The 21,998-nt window shown below is 30.0% G+C and overlaps 2 protein-coding genes and 1 pseudogene across 3 annotated transcripts in view; 2 read left to right on the top strand and 1 right to left on the bottom strand.

Annotated features, from left to right (window-relative positions):
- The window catches only part of LOC118201865 (uncharacterized), a 73,558-nt gene extending 72,287 nt beyond the window's left edge, over positions 1-1,271 (bottom strand). Inside the window, exon 1 of the mRNA XM_035374030.2 lies at positions 1,075-1,271. Coding sequence (XP_035229921.1) covers positions 1,075-1,189 — 115 coding nt within the window. The 5' untranslated portion in view covers positions 1,190-1,271. The remainder of the gene's footprint in view (positions 1-1,074) is intronic.
- A 569-nt stretch (positions 1,272-1,840) lies between these two features.
- Positions 1,841-21,998, top strand: part of Nubp1 (NUBP iron-sulfur cluster assembly factor 1) — an 81,158-nt gene continuing 61,000 nt past the window's right edge. Inside the window, exons 1-2 of one of the 2 annotated variants that reach the window (XR_015041777.1) lie at positions 1,841-2,124; positions 19,263-19,367. Coding sequence is in view for 1 of the 2 variants with exons in the window: in XM_085819240.1 (XP_085675366.1) it covers positions 2,103-2,124; positions 19,263-19,367 (127 nt within the window). In the remaining variant the exon portion in view is untranslated. The remainder of the gene's footprint in view (positions 2,125-19,262; positions 19,368-21,998) is intronic. The other variant, XM_085819240.1, reaches the window with a different exon arrangement.
- Positions 2,131-18,917, top strand: LOC118201864 (nuclear receptor-binding protein homolog pseudogene; annotated as a pseudogene).

Here is a 21,998-nt window from a genome sequence, read left to right as displayed (position 1 = left end):
GGGCGCCAAATTCATGCTACGAAATTTTTTAATGAAATGTTTCCCATTTTTGGCACACAGAAAGGAGCGCAAATTCTGCAGTTGGTCCCCGGGCGCTGGAAACTCTAGCTACGCCTCTAAAATGCAGAATAGCCTATGATGCAGTTTCCCCAAATGCATTGTTTATGCAATGTTCAGTTCCCCAAAAGCAATGTTTAGTTCACCTTTGCTTAGACTATTTTGTCATTTCTTGGATTTTTTTTTTTTTTTTTTTTTTTTTTTTTTTTTTTTTTTTGGCTTGTTATCTTTATGTCAAAGATAACTTTGTACACACTAAATGGGAAAGCTTCTTTGTTAGGAACTAGAAACGATATCAGCTGAAATTTTCGCATCTCATTGTTCATTAATGAATGGGGTGGGAGAAATTTTTGTGAATCTCAAATGGAATTTCAGTTATTTCGTTTTTTTTTAAAAGAAACAGGCGTGGGAAGTAATTGGCAATCTAAGGGTTAACATGCACGTAACGTGTGCATCCTCTACAAACTTTCACTTTTGATTTTGTTAGCCGCAACGCCACCGTTGTTAAAGATGCACCCAGTTTTTAGATCCGAAATTTTTAAAGAATAAGTGAGTATTATACACCAGCAAGTACGGTTATTTATTTATTTTGGATCCGATATTTGTTTATCTTTTTTCCGTTGGTTTTATTACAGATAATTTACAGCTATTCCTTATTTATTTACGTTATATATATTCGGTAAAATCCTAGTATACGGTACGGCCTTCGCGCGATTTTGAAAATTGTCGCCTACACCAAAATGACTCCTTTACTGCTCCTTATAATGTCACCAAAAGTCATCAAATCCCGCGGGTACCGTACACTAGGATTAAACCATTTATTCGTTTATTATGTTTTAAGTACCCTTTTCGGTTACTTTCGACAGAGGGACTTGCATTCCATTTTTGTAAATTAAACTTTCATTAACTGTTTAATATGTAACCATAAAACTATACTTAAAAATGTTTTATTTAGAACTCTCTCAAGATTATTTATTATGTGACTAAACGCTTATAATATATCAAATCAGCTCTTACCGTCTCCAAAATGAGAAATGCATTTTTCACCATGAGTGAAATGAATAACATCATCAATTCTACTAATTCCTGGAACAGCTTGAGAGTACTTCACTTTGCAAAGTTCTTTCATCATTAGATCCTGTCAAAGTAAAACATCTAAAGAATTACAACAGTGAAATTTTGGATTTGATTTAAAAAAAATACACATACATTACGAATCACCATACTTGTTTATAAACAGCGGTTGCTAAGCAACAGTTACAATTAAAGTCTCAGCAATCTCAAAACATAGGAAAATAAAATTTTCTACTTTGTAATTTAAAAATGTTTTATTTTTCTGATAAAGAATTCAGTTGTAAAATTGAATTGGATTTGATTTAAAAAAAATACACATACATTACGAATCACCATACTTGTTTATAAACAGCGGTTGCTAAGCAACAGTTACAATTAAAGTCTCAGCAATCTCAAAACATAGGAAAATAAAATTTTCTACTTTGTAATTTAAAAATGTTTTATTTTTCTGATAAAGAATTCAGTTGTAAAATTGAAATTGAATTTTACAAATTGAAATTCAGTTGTAAAATTTCTTGAAATTCCTTGAAAAGTCTTGTCAACACAATTAAATATTTGTGCTGAAACAGATTAGAAACAAACGATATATTTTATAGTGATTGAAATAAATTATTTAATTTAGGACGAAGAATTTCTTTGCAATTTGAATTATCTGTTTTAACTTCGAAATAGGAAAAAAAATTGGAAAGGGAAAAATATATGCAAGTATCAGTTGGCAGACTTGAACTCTGTTTGTTTCTTCTTGAGTCTGTATGCGTTTTTGCCAAGACATTTGAATGTATACATTCTCGTCTGGTTATTTTCTATCACTAAATCGTGAGTAATTAGTATTTTTAACAATCAGCCTAGCATCTGTATTTGATATAACAAGTCGTTAACGATTTGTAGGATTATCGGCAGAAGCATACTTCAGCAAAGTAGGAATACGTTACCTGTTGCTGGAATAAAGATTTGTAGAACTGGCTGTCTACATGGATGATAATATACCACAACGTAAGAAAACCTTTAGCTGAATATATATTAATGTAAGAATACATTGTTTAAGATTATTCCTTGTGTCATCAATATCAGTGTGTAGGATTCAGTTAATGCGAGGCACTTTTTCCTGAAGTAGTACTTGCCTGAGTTTAATGGCTACGAATAATCCCATCATCGATAAAGAAAAGGATGAAAAAGTTAAACGAGAGAGTTGCGATGATTCTGAAGATGAAAGTGAGAATTTAGAAGAAAGCCCTTGTGGGCGATGGCTAAAGCGAAGAGAGGAAGTGCAGCAGCGGGATATACCTGGTATCGATGCTGCTTACCTTGCTATGGATACTGAAGAAGGTGTTGAAGTTGTGTGGAATGAAGTTAAATTTTCTGAGCGAAAAAATTTTAAATATCAAGAGGGGAAAATTCGGGGTGTTTTTGATAGTCTCACTCAACTTGACCATCCAAATATTGTAAAGCTTCATAAATATTGGATTGATAAGGATTCAGAGAAACCTAGAGTTATCTTTATTACTGAGTATATGTCTAGTGGGTCTTTAAAACAGTTTTTAAAGAAAACTAAGCGCAATGTCATAAAATTGCCACTTCTGTCATGGAAAAGATGGTGTTCTCAGATTTTATCTGCTTTGAATTATCTCCATTCATGTTCTCCACCTATTATTCATGGTAATTTAACATGTGATACTATATTTATTCAGCATAATGGGTTGATAAAAATAGGCTCAGTAGCTCCTGATGCCATTCATTATCACGTGAAGACGTACAGGAAAGATATAACAAATATGCATTTTATGGCTCCTGAATATAGTACCAAGTTGTTTCCTTTGGTTACACCAGCTGTTGATATATATGCATTTGGTATGTGTGCTTTAGAAATGGCTGCATTAGAAATTCCCATCAATGGCGATACTGGAAATCAAGTTACTGATGAAGTTGTAAATAAAACTATTGAGTCTTTGGAAAATCCATTACAGAAAGATTTTATCAGAAAATGTTTGTGTAAAAATCCTTCAGAGCGACTTACTGCCCGCGAACTTTTATTTCATCCTATAATTTTTGAAGTACATCCATTGAAACTTTTAACTGCTCATGTAGTCATGAAAATTACTTCATACCAACCTGATCAGCTTACTGATGAGGCTTTGCGTTCAAGATATAATCATCAGAATGATATCTTAGCTTTCGTACCTATTAAAGGTGGTAAACCTGGGCCTCAAATAAGTCGTACTGATGCTCAGAAACTAGAACTTGAGAAATTCTTGGATGATGTTCGTAATGGTATTTATCCCTTAACAGCTTATGCTTCAACACATGTCCCTATTATTCAGCGTAGAACTACCTCTCCCGAAATGACAGATTCTGCCAAATCAACATCCCCAGAAGCACCTGATGTGGAAACTAGGCGGATAGTTAATATTATGTGTAATATAAAACCTCAAGAAGAAGGACAGAATTTTGTGATGACTATTCTTTTGCGAATGGATGATAAAATGAATAGGCAGCTCTCTTGTGAAGTAACTCATCAAGATACTCCATATGAATTGTCAGAAGAGTTGGTTTTTCATGGTTTCATAAATCGTGAAGACCGTGATATGGTTACTAACCTCATTGGAGATACTTTAAGTCGTCGTCATATTCCCGATCACCCTCTTCCAACATCAGTTGCAAGTGAAGGAACTGCCTAGAATATTTTTCAAACCTTTATTTTATAGCTTTCCTCAGTTGGTGGATAATAACACTTAGATGCATATCTATACCCTAGTTAATAAATGCTGAATTAACTATTTGATTTTATGAATTGACAATAACATATATTATTTAATAAAGAATAATGATTCTTTTGCTTGAGCAAAATATATATTTAATAATATATGTTGCATATTTGTGACTTTATTCTAGAAAAATTTCATCATTCTGAAATATTGGATGTGTTTAATTATCTATGTATTAAACTAAAAATTGAATATAAAATGCTATGTTTGGGATTAGTAAATTTATTCATTAGTGTAAATTACATATATACTAGTAAATACTTTTATTGTTTTGAGGTATTTCTTCTACAACTTCACAGGATACTTTGATGGTGTTTTAAGTAGAGGAGCATATTTATTCCAATTTATTCCAATAAAATACATAAATTAAAAAGATTTATTTTTGCAGAACGATTTTTATTTTTCAGTCTAGAAAGAAGCACTCAAACTTTCAATCTTAAATAATGAAAATGTTAGTTATTTCAAGCATTATTATTATTATTATTATTATTATTATTATTTGTCGTCAACTGATGTAAGCTTTTCAGTTTGTGAATTTATTTGATGTTGAGTTTTTCAGAAGTATGCTATAATTTAAAGAATAAAGATATGTTTGCTTTTTACGAATATCAAGCATATTGGTAATATATTTCTGAAAGATACACTAATGATGCACCTAATATTTAAACTTTTTCTTTCTATTGCTATTTTTTATGTACATTTTCAAATTATCACTTTTAGTGATTATAGTATATAAATTTAAGGAGACTGTTCACTTTTGCTTTTTTTTATCTTGCATTCCATATAAGTATGTATATTTTATATATTTTAGTTTTGTGTGTGTGACAAAAAATGATTTAATTATAGAATTTTTCTATGGTAAAAGTTAAAGTGATTTGATGGTAACTTGAACAATAACGTAAAATCTCAAATCTTTTAAAATCTAGTATGATAAATTATTGATGCCAAATCACTTGAGGGCTATATGAGTAACTAGAGTGGAAAGGTGGATTCAAGAACTTTCTAAGGGAAACTGATTTGTTAATAAAAATGACTCGGTTCCCAGACAAAAGCCCAGTGGACGAAAGCGCACGCAACAAAAGCCCACTATGATAATTGCTCACGCGACAAATACCCACAGCGATGAAAGCGCACATTGATAAAAGCTCACACTGATAAAAGCCCACATAGATATAAGACCATGCTGATAAAAGCCCATACTGATAAAAGCGCACATAATCGAAATGGACATATGGTTTTTATTACTATACCATGTATTTATAATATTAATTGTAATAAATGGAGTTATTCAGATCCGAATTTTAATGTCTCAAATATGTGTCTGTTTGTATACATATATTTGAGACAAATATTTGTCTGTCTGTTTGTTTGTTTGTTTAATTTATTATATTGAAAGCAAACTTTCTACTCTCTGATTATGATTAGCTATAACGTTTCGATGATAAATCTGAAATTGCATTTTATTATTTATTTACTTATTTAACTTTGGTATGTGTATGTGAAAATGAAAAATATCATTGTGGAGTTTCTCACATGCTATTTTTAAGGTAATATGGCTGAGATTAAATATAATTATGTTTCATTTTTAAAACTATTAACTTTTTAATTAAAAACAGTTGAATTTTATTTTATTTCTTCTTAGTTTTTCCTTTAGTTCCTTTTAGTTCTTTTTTAGTGTAAGAATATTAAAACAGTTAAGCACAATGAAAACTTGGTTAAGAGATATTTTATTCTTTACTTTAGACTGAGCTTATTATCAAGTTTAAATTATATTTCTCATAGAAAGCTTTTTTGAATGTAACAATTATAATTTGGCGATTTCCTAGAGATATTTTCTTTTAGATTTCTGAATAAATTAAAACTATCAGCTGACACCCTGGCAGAAAATGAATTCCAAATATAACCTCTTAATCTTTCAACTACAGCAATTTGGAATATTTTCATCTTATTTATTTATTTATTTTTTGGGGGGATGGGACAACTCTTAGTAGTCAACATATCTGCAAATTTAAGTACAATCACCTCAAAATATAGTAATAAATATGAAGCATTTTATTAGAAATTGTGAAGATTACAAAGAACTATGCATATAATAACATCTAATAAAATTTTGTAACTAAATATATATTTATAGAGTCATATTCAAAATTCATCGTTTTTAGATTCTAAGTATACATATTATATAAATTCATCATTCATTAATAGTATTATGTATAGTAATAGAAAATTAGTATTAATGTTTCAAATTGTAATATTTTAATAATTTCTCTTGCATTTGCCGTATATTTGTTCAAGACACATGGATATCAGTTATATAACATGAAAAATACACAGAAAGCAGCTAATCTTATCTAACAGCTGATTGTGAAAGAAAAATTACTGTGCTCTTAATTACAGTTACAGTGCTTTTAAATCTCCCTATTGTAAATAGCCGTTTTCAAGCTGACATTAGATTAAATTAATTCCATTATCCATTACAAAATAAGCCCACCAACGGCCGAGCGGTAAAGTTCGGTCCGAGGTTCGAATCTTGCAAACGGGCTGGCTGCATGGGTGTTTTCGTGGTTTTCCCCATGTGTAACATGTATACGAACCAGTTTCCCTTAGAAATCCCTCCACGAAGGCATTCTTCCAATTAGGCAGATAGCCTTCGAGGCTTTGCCATAATCACACACACACACACATTAGAAAATAGTAATTATAGTGAATTATATCTAATGAAGACATTTTTAAGACGTCGCCTTTTGAAAGAGATCTGTACTTTTTGTGAAGATAAACAAACATTGCCAGTGAATATCATATTTCTAAGACCACCATAGCTACAACTAAAATTCTTTAAAACCGTGAACGGTTTCGTTTATAGAGGGCTCACTATATTTTTAGTAAAACATGTACATCTTCGTTATACACTTGCTACATTTTGATTTTCTGTCAAAGCAGAGGAACAGTGGTTCTATTTCTTTAGAAGTATGTGAAATTAAAAAATGGACACTATAATGACAAAAATGGAATTAGATTCAAAAACATGCCTCTTGAACATGTCTGAAATTCATTATTCTGCTCGGAATAAATTTATCTAAAGAAAATGTTTAATAAATATTAGAACTCAAAGGCTGAGTCAAGTCAAAGTAGTAAGGGTCATTTCGTCTGAATATATCTTTTCTTAATCATAAAGTGACTTTTTGAACAACGAATGAAACGGGAAAGAAATAAGTGCGAAAGGCCGCGGACAAACGACACTATTTCGAACGCGACATGAAAAGAAAACGGACGAAATGGCACTAAGCCAAGGAAAAGCATGCCTTCGTGGAGGACGTTTTAAAGGAAACTCGCTCGTATACATGTTACACAAGGGGAAAACCATGAAAGCGCCCGTGCAGTCAGCCTTTCCCCAGAGATTAGAACCCTGGACTGAACTACCAGTGTTCAGCCTTTTTTATCACTTGGTCGCTGGTGAGCCTTGTGCCTACACGAAAAGCTTAAGAATTGGATGAATGACACTATCTTAATGTACAGCTTTTAGACAGAATTAGTTTTTAATAGTGACTGAATGTACATATAATTTAATTTGTCTCACTTCTCTTATACTAACTTTTGTTATATAAAACTTCGGATTACGTGCACATTTTTTGAAAATAAAAGTTAAGACACAAATTTAAAAAAAAAAAAAAAAAAAAAACCTTTTGAACTCATTCAATAAGGGAAAAAAATATTCAAAACGTAGCTCCATAATTAAGCATTACTTGATCGCCAATACACAAGATTTATAAGAAATATCTCCTAGAAGTTATGTGGCCACTATTTCTGTGTTGTCAGAATATGGAATTCGTATAGGGAAAACAATGCATTTCGATGTGAAGAAAATGACTTAAATTTGATAGTTTTTCTAAATAATAAATTTTTACATGTTATGCATTTCTTTTTCTTAATCTAGGTGAAATAATATTCAACATGTAATAACAGCATAAAACCCACAAAAGAAGTGTTCCAGTGAAATTCAGTTTTTAAATGCTGTTTAATAAATTTGCTTCATTGAAAGTTTTTGTATATAAATAATTACGGTAAATTAAAATGAACTGTTTTTTAAGTGTTTACAGTTAATCGAGTAACATAATATTTTTTATTGAAATAAAAATTATTTTTAATGTGCAAGGTTACTTTTCTTACAATGGTTCATGGTTCTTAAATTCTCTTAATCTTGAGTTCAGAAACCTTCGTTATTAAAATTATTCGAATAGTTTAACTTTTATATGGCTTCTTATTTTTCATTTTAACTTTCATATGGCTGTATTTTCAACCATATGAAAGTTAAAATGAAAAATATTACTTTTACGTAAATTTTAATACATGTAATAATTTAATTTTTTTAGAAATAGTTCAGTAGTTTTACTTTTAAACAATGGCTTTACTTCGATATAACAGACAAGTTTAATTAGTTCATCAAAAAGTTGTTAGAGACACTATCGAATCAGGAGCTAGCATATTTTTCCACTCTGCAGTTTTACTGCAAAAACAGTGAATTATCCCTTTAAAAATGGTTAAGAAATATTTAATTCCTGTTGTTTTCCAGTTATTGAAATTTTTAAAATAATTGAAATTCTAACTAAATCCTTAGATAAAAAGTTATTCAAGAACTAGACTAAAGAAATGCAAGGAAAGGGGTTAACTTCGGTTATAAGCGGAATTTCAGATATTGTTATTTTCTAGTACCTAACAAAAAACATTTAAAATCCTCTTTAATTTATTCCTGACCACCCTTTAATTGCTCTTCGGCCATCCCGTCCCTTCTGAGGCCGTTCTTTGGCACCCTAGGTTCGATAGGGGATAAAGGGGAACGCAATGTTTTCCCGCCTGTATAGCCAGCGGCCAGTTAGAAAGCTGCAAGACAAAAGCCCACGAGCGAATGCCCATTTATAAACAACACACATTTTCAGGAAATCCAAAATAGCTATGACTTCATGAAAAATTTTACGAGTAATAATTATTATGATTAAAAATTAAATTTCAAGTGGGAATGAAATTAATTTATTTAAAATCCAAGTTGTCAAAATTGAACTAGATTATTTGAAACCGTGCTTTTAATTCACTATTAAAACAGTGTTTGTGATAGCGCACACAAATGTTTACTTAATCATAATAGAATACGGTACTTTTATTTTTTTCCTTGAAATGAAAGTTAGGCTATAATTCTCCATATTAAATTCATTATCTGCAAAATTTTCTGCAGTGTTAAATTATTCATAAATTATTCTATGTATATGATGAAAATTTACATACATTTTATACTCCTTATAATTTTGTAGAATTAAAAGAAGCAGTGTGGCCAGTATTCCCTTTCGTCTCCCTTTGTCAGACTTATACTAGGGCACTTCCATTTGTCACGTAAATATAAAAACAAAGTTACACATACATGTATATGTTTTTTATTATATTATTTCGATTGACTCTCTGTTCTATGTACATATAGGATTTTAATTCAGCCGGAGCCCAAAATGAAATGTGTTCCGCTACTTAAATTTATTGTTCAATTATTTTTATTAATTTAATTTATTTTTATTTTATCTTTATTAATGAACCTGCTTTGTGAAGCTGAAGAAAAAAGGGGGAAAATATTAATTTTAATGTAGCATATATATCGGTGTGGGATTTTGTCAGTGTGGGCTTTTATCAGCGTGCGCTTGTATCTGTGTGGGCTTTTATCAATGTGCGCTTTCATCGGTGTGGGTATTAGTCACGTGAGCAATTATCTCAGTGGGGTCTTTTTTGTAGGCTTTTGTTGCATGCGCTTTCGTCCAGTGGGCTTTTGTCTGGTCACCAAATGGCTCATGCATGAAATATGGGAAGAATGTCAAATTCTGGCCATAGTTACCAAAAATTAAAACTGGAGATGAACTATTAGCATCTCATGCCTTTTTAGGCATTTGGCTACTGATGAACACCGTACATGGTCAGTAGTGGCAAATTAAAAAAAAAAAAAAATAATAATAATGACTGTTAAACTGATTTTTTTTCCTCATGAGTGATGTCATGTTTCTTTTACAAATTGCTGTATTGTTCTTTTTTGTATCTAAATAATGGTAGCTGGGATCTTTTCTGCATTCTCTTTACATTATCTGGTATACTTTAATGTGATTGATTCAATTGTTTTAATGAACTGAATATCTTTTTTATGGTTAAAAAATCTTTAGTACTAAATTAGCTAAAGCTATCATAAATCAGGAAAACTCTTTTTTTGTAAACATAAAACTGTATGAATGAAATAGTGGGGAAATATACCCTTAATTTAATTAGTAAAATCATTCCTAATGCTGTATCTTTTATATCATTTCTGATTCAGGTATCATTCTTTAATTAAGCTCTATGTAATACCATTTCAGTTAAAAAAAATTTTCCTCCCCCCTTTTTTGTTTGGTAGTAGTATTGATATTATATTCTCAATTTTACAAATTCCTGTTGACCACAACAGCAGATCTGTAAAGTTTATTAATGAGAATGCTATGTATTTTCTGAAAACTTATATTATTTATATGCTGAAGAACTGGGAGGTATGCATGATTAAAATGAAGTTAAAAGAAATAATGGCATGCTAAAAACAGCACATAAATATTAGCAAGTTTGAAGCTTTTGCAATTCATGTCTAATGATCAGTTGTTTTTATACTATCAGTTTCTATCTCTTATACAGAGGTTGTTTGTGCATATTTTAGATAATTTTCCTTGTATTTACAGAAATATTTTACCTAAAATGTTTGCATTTTAAATATTCTGTTTGATAACTCTTATTCTTCACTATCTTTCTGCATTGTAATTTCAAAAACAACAGAGCCTTTTGTATTACTAGAAGATGTATTTAGTACCTCATTCCTTTTGAACACCTTTCCAGAGTCCAAGGAGGGTTGTAGGTTGATATTTGGACAATCCAATTTTTAAAAGTCCCAAAGCACAAAAAGTCGTATGTAATCCATCAGAATATTTAGTAGGGATATGAGTGAAGGGTAGGAGCTTGATACTCATTCCTTGTTCCATTTTTTTTCCAGGAAATTAACAGTTGATTTTGACATGTGTCTGCTTGCTTTGTCTTGATAAAGTCGAACTGATTGATGCCACTGTAGCTAAAGAGAAGGTATTTCATATTTGAAAGTTGGATATCACATATGTTCCTGATAATATGTGAAACTGGATCTTAACATTTTTCTCCACTCTCTTAATTTTTAATTTGCTATTATATGAAAAACCGGCAACAATCATAAATCCTTTTGAAAAACTTTTAGATTCTTTGAACCATGTTTTAAGATTTTTCCCCCTCTTTGACGATAATAAATGGCTCTCCTTTTATTTCAGTCATTTAAATACACCCAATGTTTATATATTATGACAAAATTTTTCCATTTTTGTTTGGATAAATGTTCCTTATAAAGACTTCTGCAGTGCGTTTGGTAATTTGTCGTATAGAAAGACGATGCACGTTATGCTTTTTCACCTTTTTATGATTCAAATCAGCATTATTCACTTTGTTTACATTTGGCAGTGAGCATTTTAATGATTTGCTATAGTCCTTTCACTTGGCAGAATTTCTTTTAACATTAAAGATCTTACCTTTGCAAAATTCGAAACATTCTGTTTCTGCCTAGGAATTATATTTGGAACAATTTGTCCCCTTGAAGCCAAACTTTGATATTTTTTCCCTTTCTTGTTGACAATATTACTTATCGTAGCTTTAGATATTGAAACACCATGGCTTTCACAGTGTTTTGTAACAATTAGATACAAAGAATTTTCAGAGAGAGTGCAGAATCACCCACTGCTTGGTGCGTTTTTAAGAATTGCACATACTCGGTATCCATGTACACATTGACCTATTTTCACTTAAAAAAACATCCCAAAATTGCACAAAAATGGCATTGCGCACTCCCTTGACTTTATCCATGTACACATCGACCTATTTTCACTTAAAAAGTCAAAGAAAATTGTCAAAAATCCAATTCTTTTTGCTCTTGTAAAAAGCACCAAACAAATAAGTGGGTGATTCTGCACTTTACCGGAATTTTCTTCAGAAAGATCACAGACATGTAGTCTTCCATCCATTTCTTGTTTAAAAGTGCCATTTTGCACGTAAACAAAAATATGAAGTAACAGATGATAATTAATTCTTTCAAATATATAGCTGCAGTTGAAAAAGAAATTTTCAAGCAGACAAATTTTTTTATAGCAAAGCAAAATTGTCTAAAAACTGCGAACAGCCTCTGTATTGTATGAAATTTGATAAAAATAAAATTCTTTCCATTTAAAAAATCTCTTTATAAATATTAAGATAAAAGGATAAACTGTATAGCTTTGATTTATTTTTAATCTTTTAAAATTATGTTTTTGATATTTCTGTAACATTTCAGTGAGTCTTTAGTGTAGATTCCAAATGAGCAAATAATGATGAATTTTTTCCAAACATCTTTAAAGATCTGATAAAGTTAATTTGAAATAGAAACCGATGAGGTTCCAATTCTAAGAAAGGAAGAAATGATTGCTATTTGAAATGTTGGTCCTTCCTTATTATAGTGGCCTCCAAAATTGAATCGCTAATCAACCGTTATATCTTGCCAGCTCGTGAAGTGTGAAAATAAAAATGATGCAATATACTATAATAATGATGATACTCGCATGTTGTTCCCAAAGAATATTGTTAATCCTTATGACGAGGCCATATTTCTGAAATTGCTTTCAGCAATTCATTAAAAGCATTTTTTATGCACTTTCTCCACATAAATTTCAGAAGATATGATTCAAGATGATCTCAAGCTCATAGTAATTTATTACATCACTTGGCGAAACCCCAAATTCTTTCCACATTTTGGTCTGAGTACCCGTTGTTGGATCTACAAAACTGTACTTACAGGTTTGCAGTAAATTGACTGTAATCAGCTTCATCAAGTTGCTTCATTTTATATCCCGTCCAGTAGTCTGAATATATCATTGATCCATCTTCGACAAGCTGAATAATTTTCTCCGTAAGTGTACTAGCATCTCTATTTGACAAAGCACTAGCCGTCTTCCCGGCATATTCCTCCAAAAATCCATTGTTGTGGGAGTACTCTGCTATTTTTCTTATTTCGGCGAGCAAACCTTTCATCGATTTCAACTATTTTATTGGGATCGCCTATTGCCCATTGAATCTTTGCATCAGATGTAGGGAACACATTTCCCACATGTAATTGTTCCAGTGAATTGCAGCATTTTTACACATATTCAGCTGTTTGTCACTCTATTTGATGGATGTCAACTTCCTTTACCAAAGAATACATAAATCTAATAGCAGTGACAAATTATATTCTTGAACCACTGAACTGATTTCTAACATGGAGGTCCTTCTTTGTTTTACAGTTTTTAACATTTCACCTTCAAATGGTTTCATGGTTAACATATAGTTTTGTGTTTCATTGTGGCCTCTCACATACTCGCTTGTCAGGAAAAAGACCTTTTTCTTGAAAAAAATTATATGGCATCCACCTCTTTATTTAGAAGATTGAAGATTGTTAACTCATATTCACAGAAAAGCAATAAATATTAAAAAAATAATAATAATAATGCGAATTCAAAACCCTTAACAAAAATTAAGCACAATGCTAATATAAAAACACATGGTGAGAGTAAAAATGTAACATGTAGCAAGGAATAAGAACACATGACAATATATCTCAGTTGATTAGCAATTCAATCTTAGGAGCCACTATAATAAGAAAGTACCAAAAAGTTTGTTATTTAAAATTGGTGATATTTAGTAAATGTACTTATTAAAACATGCTGCCAATGTTTTATGTATTTATTTAATTTCCTTAGGGACACTAACACGTGCATGTGCATTTAGATTTTTTTAATTAAAATTATTCCAAGTAAAAATCGATATCTTCTAGACAGCTAATCATCACATAATCTATCTGTACTAAAAATGAAAAAAAAATTCATTATATGGCAGCACTGATACTATTTTATCATAGTTGCTAGCCTTACTTTTGTCGTGAAATCAAAGTAGATTGTATAGGTCATTATCTCCGAGCAATGAAATTTTAAAATTCTTCATGATATCATGAAAAAATTGCATAAGACAAATTAGCTACATATACAAAAAATGTGAAGAAATGGTATGTGTTAAACATGTGAAAAATGTTCACGCGTAATTTGCTATATATTTAATGACTGCATTTATGGACATTATTTTTTGTGTACTGATACTATTTTATCATAGTTGCTAGCCTTACTTTGTCATGAAATCAAAGTAGATTGTATAGGTCATTATCTCCAAGCAATGAAATTTTAAAATTCTTCATGATATCATGAAAAAATTGCATAAGACAAATTAGCTACATATACAAAAAATGTGAAGAAATGGTATGTGTTAAACATGTGAAAAATGTTCATGTGTAATTTGCTATATATTTAATGACTGCATTTATGGACATTATTTTTTGTGTAAATTTGTTTTTCTCAATGTTTTTTGGATCACGTAATTGCTGAGTATCTGAAATGAAGAGATTTAATAAAACAAATTAATTAACTTTTTTAGTCCTTTTAAAAGTTCCTGCTTGTAGAGGTTATTATGTGGCAAAACATTGTTATGTCCTAAATGACCTCCAATTTTACAATATATTGTTTAAAATTTTGCAGTGCAGTGCTTGAAAAACATTTTTATTTATATAATAAATTGTTTCTAACTTTTTTTGTTTGCAGAATTAATGTCCTGGTATGTGTATGATAAGTTTTAATTATGTGCTAAATTTTTCTTCACTTCCGGGATTATATTTTAGTTTGTGTGTTATAATGTATGCATTGCAGTTCAGTGATTTATGAAATCTTTCTTTAAATAACTTTATTGTGTCAAAAGAAATGTATTCATAGCATTTTGTGTGACTTATAATAGATTCTGTTTTTACTTCTTTTCTTTTAATCATTTTAATTTATAAGTATATTATGAATTCAGTCCTAAAGCTTTATTGACGTGCTGTGTTTAGAAAATATTTTAATTTTGGGAGGAGGCATATGAGAAGTGACTATGAAAAACTGTGATTCTTTTTCTAGAAATGTATTTATGAATGTATATGGGATTTTGTATGTTATGATATAAATTATATACAGTACAAAGTCCGAGATCCAGAATATCTAAAATCCAGACCTGAAAGCCACTAACAATTTTTTTTTAATGCTTTATGCTTGCACATTTGATTTTTTTCTTTTTTCCATAAGGAAATATGTGGAGAAATCTGATTCTTAATCTCAATTCAATACTAAATAAAATACCTTGTTGCTGCAGAAACAATCATTTTAGCATAAATTTGTGTCATCAATAATTTGGCTCCGTAGCTTTGTATCTGCTTGACATACATCTCAAAATGAAACATTCTGCATAGAAACATCATTGATTTTGCAACTACTAACATTTTATATCCCTGGCAAATCCTTATTTATTATGTTTTGCTTTCATCACCGTATGTTTATCAACACATGACAGTTTGAGTAATGACGCATGCAGCGATACCTAAACAATTTTCATTACATTATATTTATGTAATTATATATTATTTATTTGTATAATAACAAAGAGTATGAAAGCCTTTTATGTTGACATTACGCTTGCCGATGATTACAGATATAAGTTAAAGACACTAAATGTTGACGACGAGGAAAAATTTAACAAAAATTTCTTTCCATATGCTAAAAATAGATTTTGTTAATGGTATTCATAGGCCAAGAGATTACATGTAATGCTATTTGAATTAAGAATAACTAATTTTTTTAATTCACATAAACCCACAACCGGCACCAGAGCTTGTATCACCGCACTAGGCACCAGAATTTAGGGAAGACAAAATTTTTGGAATTTAGCAAAGTACTGAATAACAAAATTAAGGCATGATAAAATTTTTAGAATTTAGGGAAAGCACTGGGATCCAAAATTAAGGAGCAGCCAAAATTTAGAACTTAGGGAGGTGCTTGGCAGTAGGATTTAGGACCCGCAGCGTCTGCATCAGGTGGCAAAATATCTAGTGCCAGCCCTCAGTTAGCTTAAGTATGTGTGGGAATTTATGTATTCAGGACTCAGATAAGCCTTAAGCATGTGCAAGAAATAGACATAAGTATGATAAATAACTAAGTTAATACGAGGCTTTCAGATATCACAAGTCACAGGTGAAATTTTCCAATTAATAGATTTTGTAAAGAAATGTGAAGAAGCAGTAAGTAATAAATAAGATGATATAGCAGAAGTTTTTCCTTGCAATGACAATGCTCCATCAATCAATTAACGGACAGAGAAATCAATAGTATGGTTCTAGATCCAGAAAATACCGCTGAAGAAAGCAAGAAAAGTTTTTGAAAATGAAAAAAAATTTGATTAACAAGTTAGTCGGAATTCTTGACACAGCAGCTACAGAACAGCAGTGGAACTTTGTAACTGAATAAGAGATTCTGCCTGTCTATAGTATTGAAGAGAAAGCACAAAAACAAAGCAGCTTAAACAAATTACTTTTAAAGAAATGTTTAAAGAAGTAAACAAATAAATAGTAAGCTTTTTTTTTTTTTTTTTTTTTTTTTTTTTTTTTTTTTTTGTAAATTTTGATATCCTTTAGATCATAAATGCTTTGTTATTTCATAAATCACGATTTCATATTTTTAATTTTATAATTTCAACATGCCATTTTACTAGATTTAAACTGATGATCTAATATTTGGAAAAATTCCAAATCCGGAATCACCGAAGTCTTGACGAGTCCGATCTCTGACTTGGTACTGTAATATGTATTATTTTTAGTTTGCACTAAAATTTTAGTTTGATTTATTAACAACATTTTGTTGCTTTGTCATATTCCCTTTTTTTTTTTTTTTTTTTTTATTTTTTTATTTGAAGCATTTTAATTTTATTTTTCGTTTACAGAAGAGAGCAAAGTTTATTTTAAAAAGTTACTTCTCCCATAAATTTTTATACCCTAAATTCTGTGAAAATTCTAAATTAGATAACACTTTTGATTTTTAAGGATCAATATTCCTTCTTTTGTGGAATATTATTAAACTTTTATGGTATTTTGTTTTCTTTTTTAAATTTACTGTAGTGGATGTACTTACATTTGCTAGTTATATAAGCAGGGCTTAAATGAAGTACTATTTGTACGAGTTAAAAAAATTTGGTACTGTTCTGTTATCGTGACTGGATTCAGAAATGTATGAATGTATGCACATATGTATGTATGTGCATATATGTGTATATGTATACACACATACACTTGTGCCTACATGCATGTATATTAGAACTCTTATATGTATACATACATACATTTCTGGATCTGGTCTTGATAACAGAACAGTACCAAAAATTCATATGAATTGTTTCTAAAATGTTTATAATTTTCTTGCTATAGTTTTGCAAGTCATACTCTTATTTTCTTAAATGAGATTAATTATTTAAATTAAAACTTATTTAATTCCTTGTTCTGTAAATTATTTTTTCTGTAACAAAAATATACTGTTGAAAAGAGTTTTTTGTACATGGAAGCTGTGTAGTGTCTTATTTATTTATTTATTTTTTATATTATAACAAAGGCAAAAGCATTTTCATGTAATCTATTAAATTTCTGATTTAATAAGCCATTTATATGCATTCAGTAATATTTGTCCAAATATTTAAATGTAACTACGCATATACATCTTAAAATGTTCATTAATTATTAAAGTTGCTCATGATAAATGAAAGAATCTTAATTTATATAGACAGGAGTATTTTGCAATTACATTCAAAGAAATATGTCTTATATTTGGGAATTTCATTGTTTCAAGATCATATCTATAGATGGTTAAAGGGTTAAAACAAAGGGTTGTGTTAACACAATGTACCTATTTGGTTAAATTATAAAAGATATTATTTATTGATGCTTTGTGATATTATTTATGAATTTCATCGTACAATTCGAAAATTCCATGCACTCCCCCCTTAAAATTAAATAAGATTATTTTTAGTATTTCACTAAGAAAGTTACTTTGTTCTCTCAGAGTTGTAATAGAAATAGTCCTATTTAGCATCTTTGGTATAGGGAAAGATTTACTGTTATTTCTTTGTATTGCACTTGGCTATTTTTCTGTATCTTCAGAGAGAAAGCATTCTTATCACCTATGACTCTCTGGGCAAACCTTCACTGTTCTGTTTGGAAAGTTGTCTTGGATGCTTTAGTTTCAAAAGGTGTAAGCAAGTAGGATGACAACTACAAATATGTTTAACAATAGAGAAACTAAAAATAATCTACTTGCAATCGTTATTGCCTTTGTGAAAATCAACGTGTTTAACTTATTTGTACTATGGATTGTTATTAATTTACTGAACTAATGGAAGCCTAAATGTATGCATTCAGTGAAATTTTCATTGGTTAGTTTACATTTCAGTAAAACATGAAAGAGTGAAAGAGAAGAAAGAGACTATTAGGAACTTTTGGGGTATTTTTATGCTGTGATTAGATTATAGTTATTGAATAGGTGATTTTATAGAGGAGGAATAGTTTAGAAAAGTGGAGTATGTTATTAATTACCCTTAAGTGTGACAAATTGATGCAAATGTATATATTTTTGACTTATTTGCCATACTTTCAAAATACAATAAAATAATTTTAGAAGAACATGAAATTTTAATATTTTATTGCTAAATTTAATTGTGTGCAAATTTTTGAAAATATTTTGCCAAAACTTTTTAATGTTATTTAGGAAGATCTTGATTAAATAAGTGTTGATTTGAAATGATTCTTGTAGAGGTCTGTTATATGTTGCAATTACAGGTGTCTTATATTCCAAATTAGAAAGTAATTTAAAATACTTATTCTTTTCTCTTTCCCTGAAAAGTATTTAAATGTTATGAAGGAAAGTAAAAATTTGTAATTCTGTAATTGCATGTGTGTGACTTTTTGTTCCGCAGTTTATTGTCTGTGCTTTATGAGTATCATCTGATGTATTAAAGTACATATAAAATTTGTCATTGTAATAAAGCTCATTGTTACAAATACCTGTTGCCATTTTATTCTGAATCTCATCATAAAAGCTAAAACTTCATATAAAATTTAGAAATACTTTTTAGTGTGACATAAAATGTTATAAACACTTGTTTAAGTAAAAATAATCCTACAGTTATTTATGTTTATTTCATTATTTTCACGACTTAAGCGTACGTTTCAACATCATTAGCATTTGTCTTAATTCAATAAAATTTTAATATTTCATATAAATCTAAGCATGCAATAGAGATTTTTAATTATTTGTTATAAGGTTTTATCATTAGTTTAACAGTAAGGAGGCAAATTTCAATTTATATTAGCTTAAACTGCATAGAAGTGTACTTTTCATATTGCAGATTGTCCAGGAACTGGGAGTGAAAATGCAGGAAAAGCTGAAGCTTGTGCTGGGTGCCCCAATCAAAATATTTGTGCTTCATCTAAGCCTGCTGAACCTGATCCTGGTAATACTTATTAGCAAAGCTAGTTATAGCTTAATTTATAAATTAAGCTGCAATGTATTTTGATATATTTTGTTTAGTTATTTTTTTAGTCACAATGTTTTTTTAATTTGATCATGAAGATTTATGTTAAAAAAAGAAATAATCAACCCGCGAAAACGCACACTATTTTTAGCTACGGGAGGACGCACGTCGGGCTCCGTAGGCCCGAAGCGTTTTCTTAATAAAACAAAAACAAAATTGCTTGTGTTAATTGAAGAAAAACATTTAAATAATAAAACCAGATGTATAAAATATAAAAATATACTTTTAATTTAATAAGTCTAATAAAGTTTTATTTTAAAACAGTTTTAAGATTGAAATTATTTATCACCAACAACAAAAATTAAACTGATTTCTTTTTGAGTGCAAATAAAATTTAGTACTAATTTATGCAATATTAAATTTTTACAGCAATAATTTCAAAATAAAACTTGCATTTCACATTTATTTGCAAATAATCGTGCTGTGTTTACCACAAACATTTTTCTCGCACATGGCGCAGCGAATTTGTGATTTTCGGTCCGTTACGCTAAGACAACTTTTTTGCAATTTTCAACGAACTTTTCAAAGGCATATCTTATCGGAGCCAGTTTACTTATTTCCCTTCTAGAAGAGCGATCTCTTATGTCACCAAATCTCAAACATCTCTTTAGAAATTTAAAAAAAGTTTGTTAGACATTGTTCGATGAAAAATGTCAAGCACTGTTCCATCAGTCACCCAAAGGTCAAGAACATTTACGTGAGAAGCCTTGTGGAGTCGTTCAAAATACAGAAGACCAATAAATGCTCTGATTTCTGTAATATTTGTGGATCGAGCATCTCTCTATCTTCCAAATTTGATGGCAATGGATTCAATATAAATGTTCGCATAATCTACTTAGAATTTTTATTATTATTTTATCCATAAGCAGTCGCCAAGAATTCATAGGGAAGAACACAAATTTTGCTTCACAAACATTTCCGAATAATTGTCTCGCAATGTTGTGATCAAGAGTTCTCACAGCAAGTCTTGGTTGTTTTTTATTACATTTCGTCACATTATATTTGCCAAGATAACAATTCGCTGATGGACACAAAATTACTTAATTCATTACTACGTTCATCACTTGAGACTAATACCTCTTCAGAACTTAATTGGTGATCATTAAACTGTTCTTCACCAACTATTTCTTCGTCCTCTTCATTAATTGTATCTTCATCAATCGACACTTTGGCTAATAGTTTCTGTAGTCTTTTCATTTCATCGGCATAACTCAAATAGCAAGACCTTTTTGCAACTGCCCGATCTCTTTCACAATTTTAAATAACAATGCGAGCGTGTGTGTGCCTTGGGCCTGGGAAGTCCGGTTACTCACTTTTTGAGAAAAGATAAAGGATTAATTTCCCGAAATGCTTGTGAATGATAAGTACATAACCTTAAACACAGCTACTGAGAAGGTCGAAAGATTTCACCAAAGGGAGAAATTTTTGTATTACGTTTTTGTAACGACAGGGCCTCGCAGGCGCGACGTGCGTTCTTATGGGTTAACTAGATTTGTTTAATTAAGTATTTTGTTATCATATTCTTATATTTAATGGTATGATATTTAGATCATTAATAAAAATGAGCAAATGTCATATTCTAAGGAACAAGACTATATGTGAACTATATTTTTAATATTACTTTAAGCAAATTTTATGATTAAAGACATTATATTTGATTGATGATAAAGACATTATATTGCTCAGAGAATTAAACCTATTTTGTTTTATAAATGTGTGGGAAAATATATTTTTTTGTAAACTATTAATTATACTTCCATTAAAAAAAGCTTACATAAGCTATGTCAAGTAAAGTAGTTAATATGAAAATTACAATACATTAATCCATATTTTTATATCTAAGCTGCTGTAAAATACTGCATGTAATGCTCTCATCTGCATAAAAAGACACTGGTTATATTAAACTGGTTTTTTTTTAAAGCTCTGTATCCTATATTCATGTAACTTACTTAAATATGGCACAACTGACAAATTGCATGTGGTGATACTTTAGCAACATCACATAAGTTAATAATAATGCATACTGTATAATATGCAGGGTGATTCTAAAATATAAAGCAGAGGGGACTGAAATAAACAGATTTTGTAATGGAATGTTTGTGCTTAAATGGTTTGTGTAAGAGCTACCATGTAAAAAAAGGTGTAAATAACAAGTAAGAGAGAGAGAGGTAAAGTTAAATTGGAATAGTTATTCAGCTTTTTATAATAGCTGCTCAAAAGTGTGATTACGAAGAATTATGCAAGATTCATAATGATGGTTTAAACACTTGAACACTATGTGATTTGGCAGCTGTCTGCTTTAGAATTGTTCTCTGTGCATCCTTAGAGTTATTGCTTCATTTCTATTTATGAATGTTTTCCTGCATGAATAAAATGCATATCAGCGAGTTTCACATTCAGGTAGCAGTGGATATCATTCAAAATGTTTACAGGGAATGACAATTTATGCCAGTGGACTGCTTTCACCTATTGATCTCAACATCATCTTCTACAACCTAAATGCATTATTTTTATGCAAATATTCCATTATAAAATCTGCTCATTTCAGTT

This window comes from Stegodyphus dumicola, chromosome 6, assembly GCF_044657685.1.
Source record: "Stegodyphus dumicola isolate Sdum_Otavi_A_Nest chromosome 6, ASM4465768v1".
NCBI lineage: Eukaryota > Metazoa > Arthropoda > Arachnida > Araneae > Eresidae > Stegodyphus > Stegodyphus dumicola.
The sequence above is the reverse complement of the archived record's forward strand: the minus strand, read 5'-3'. Positions and strand labels throughout refer to the sequence as shown.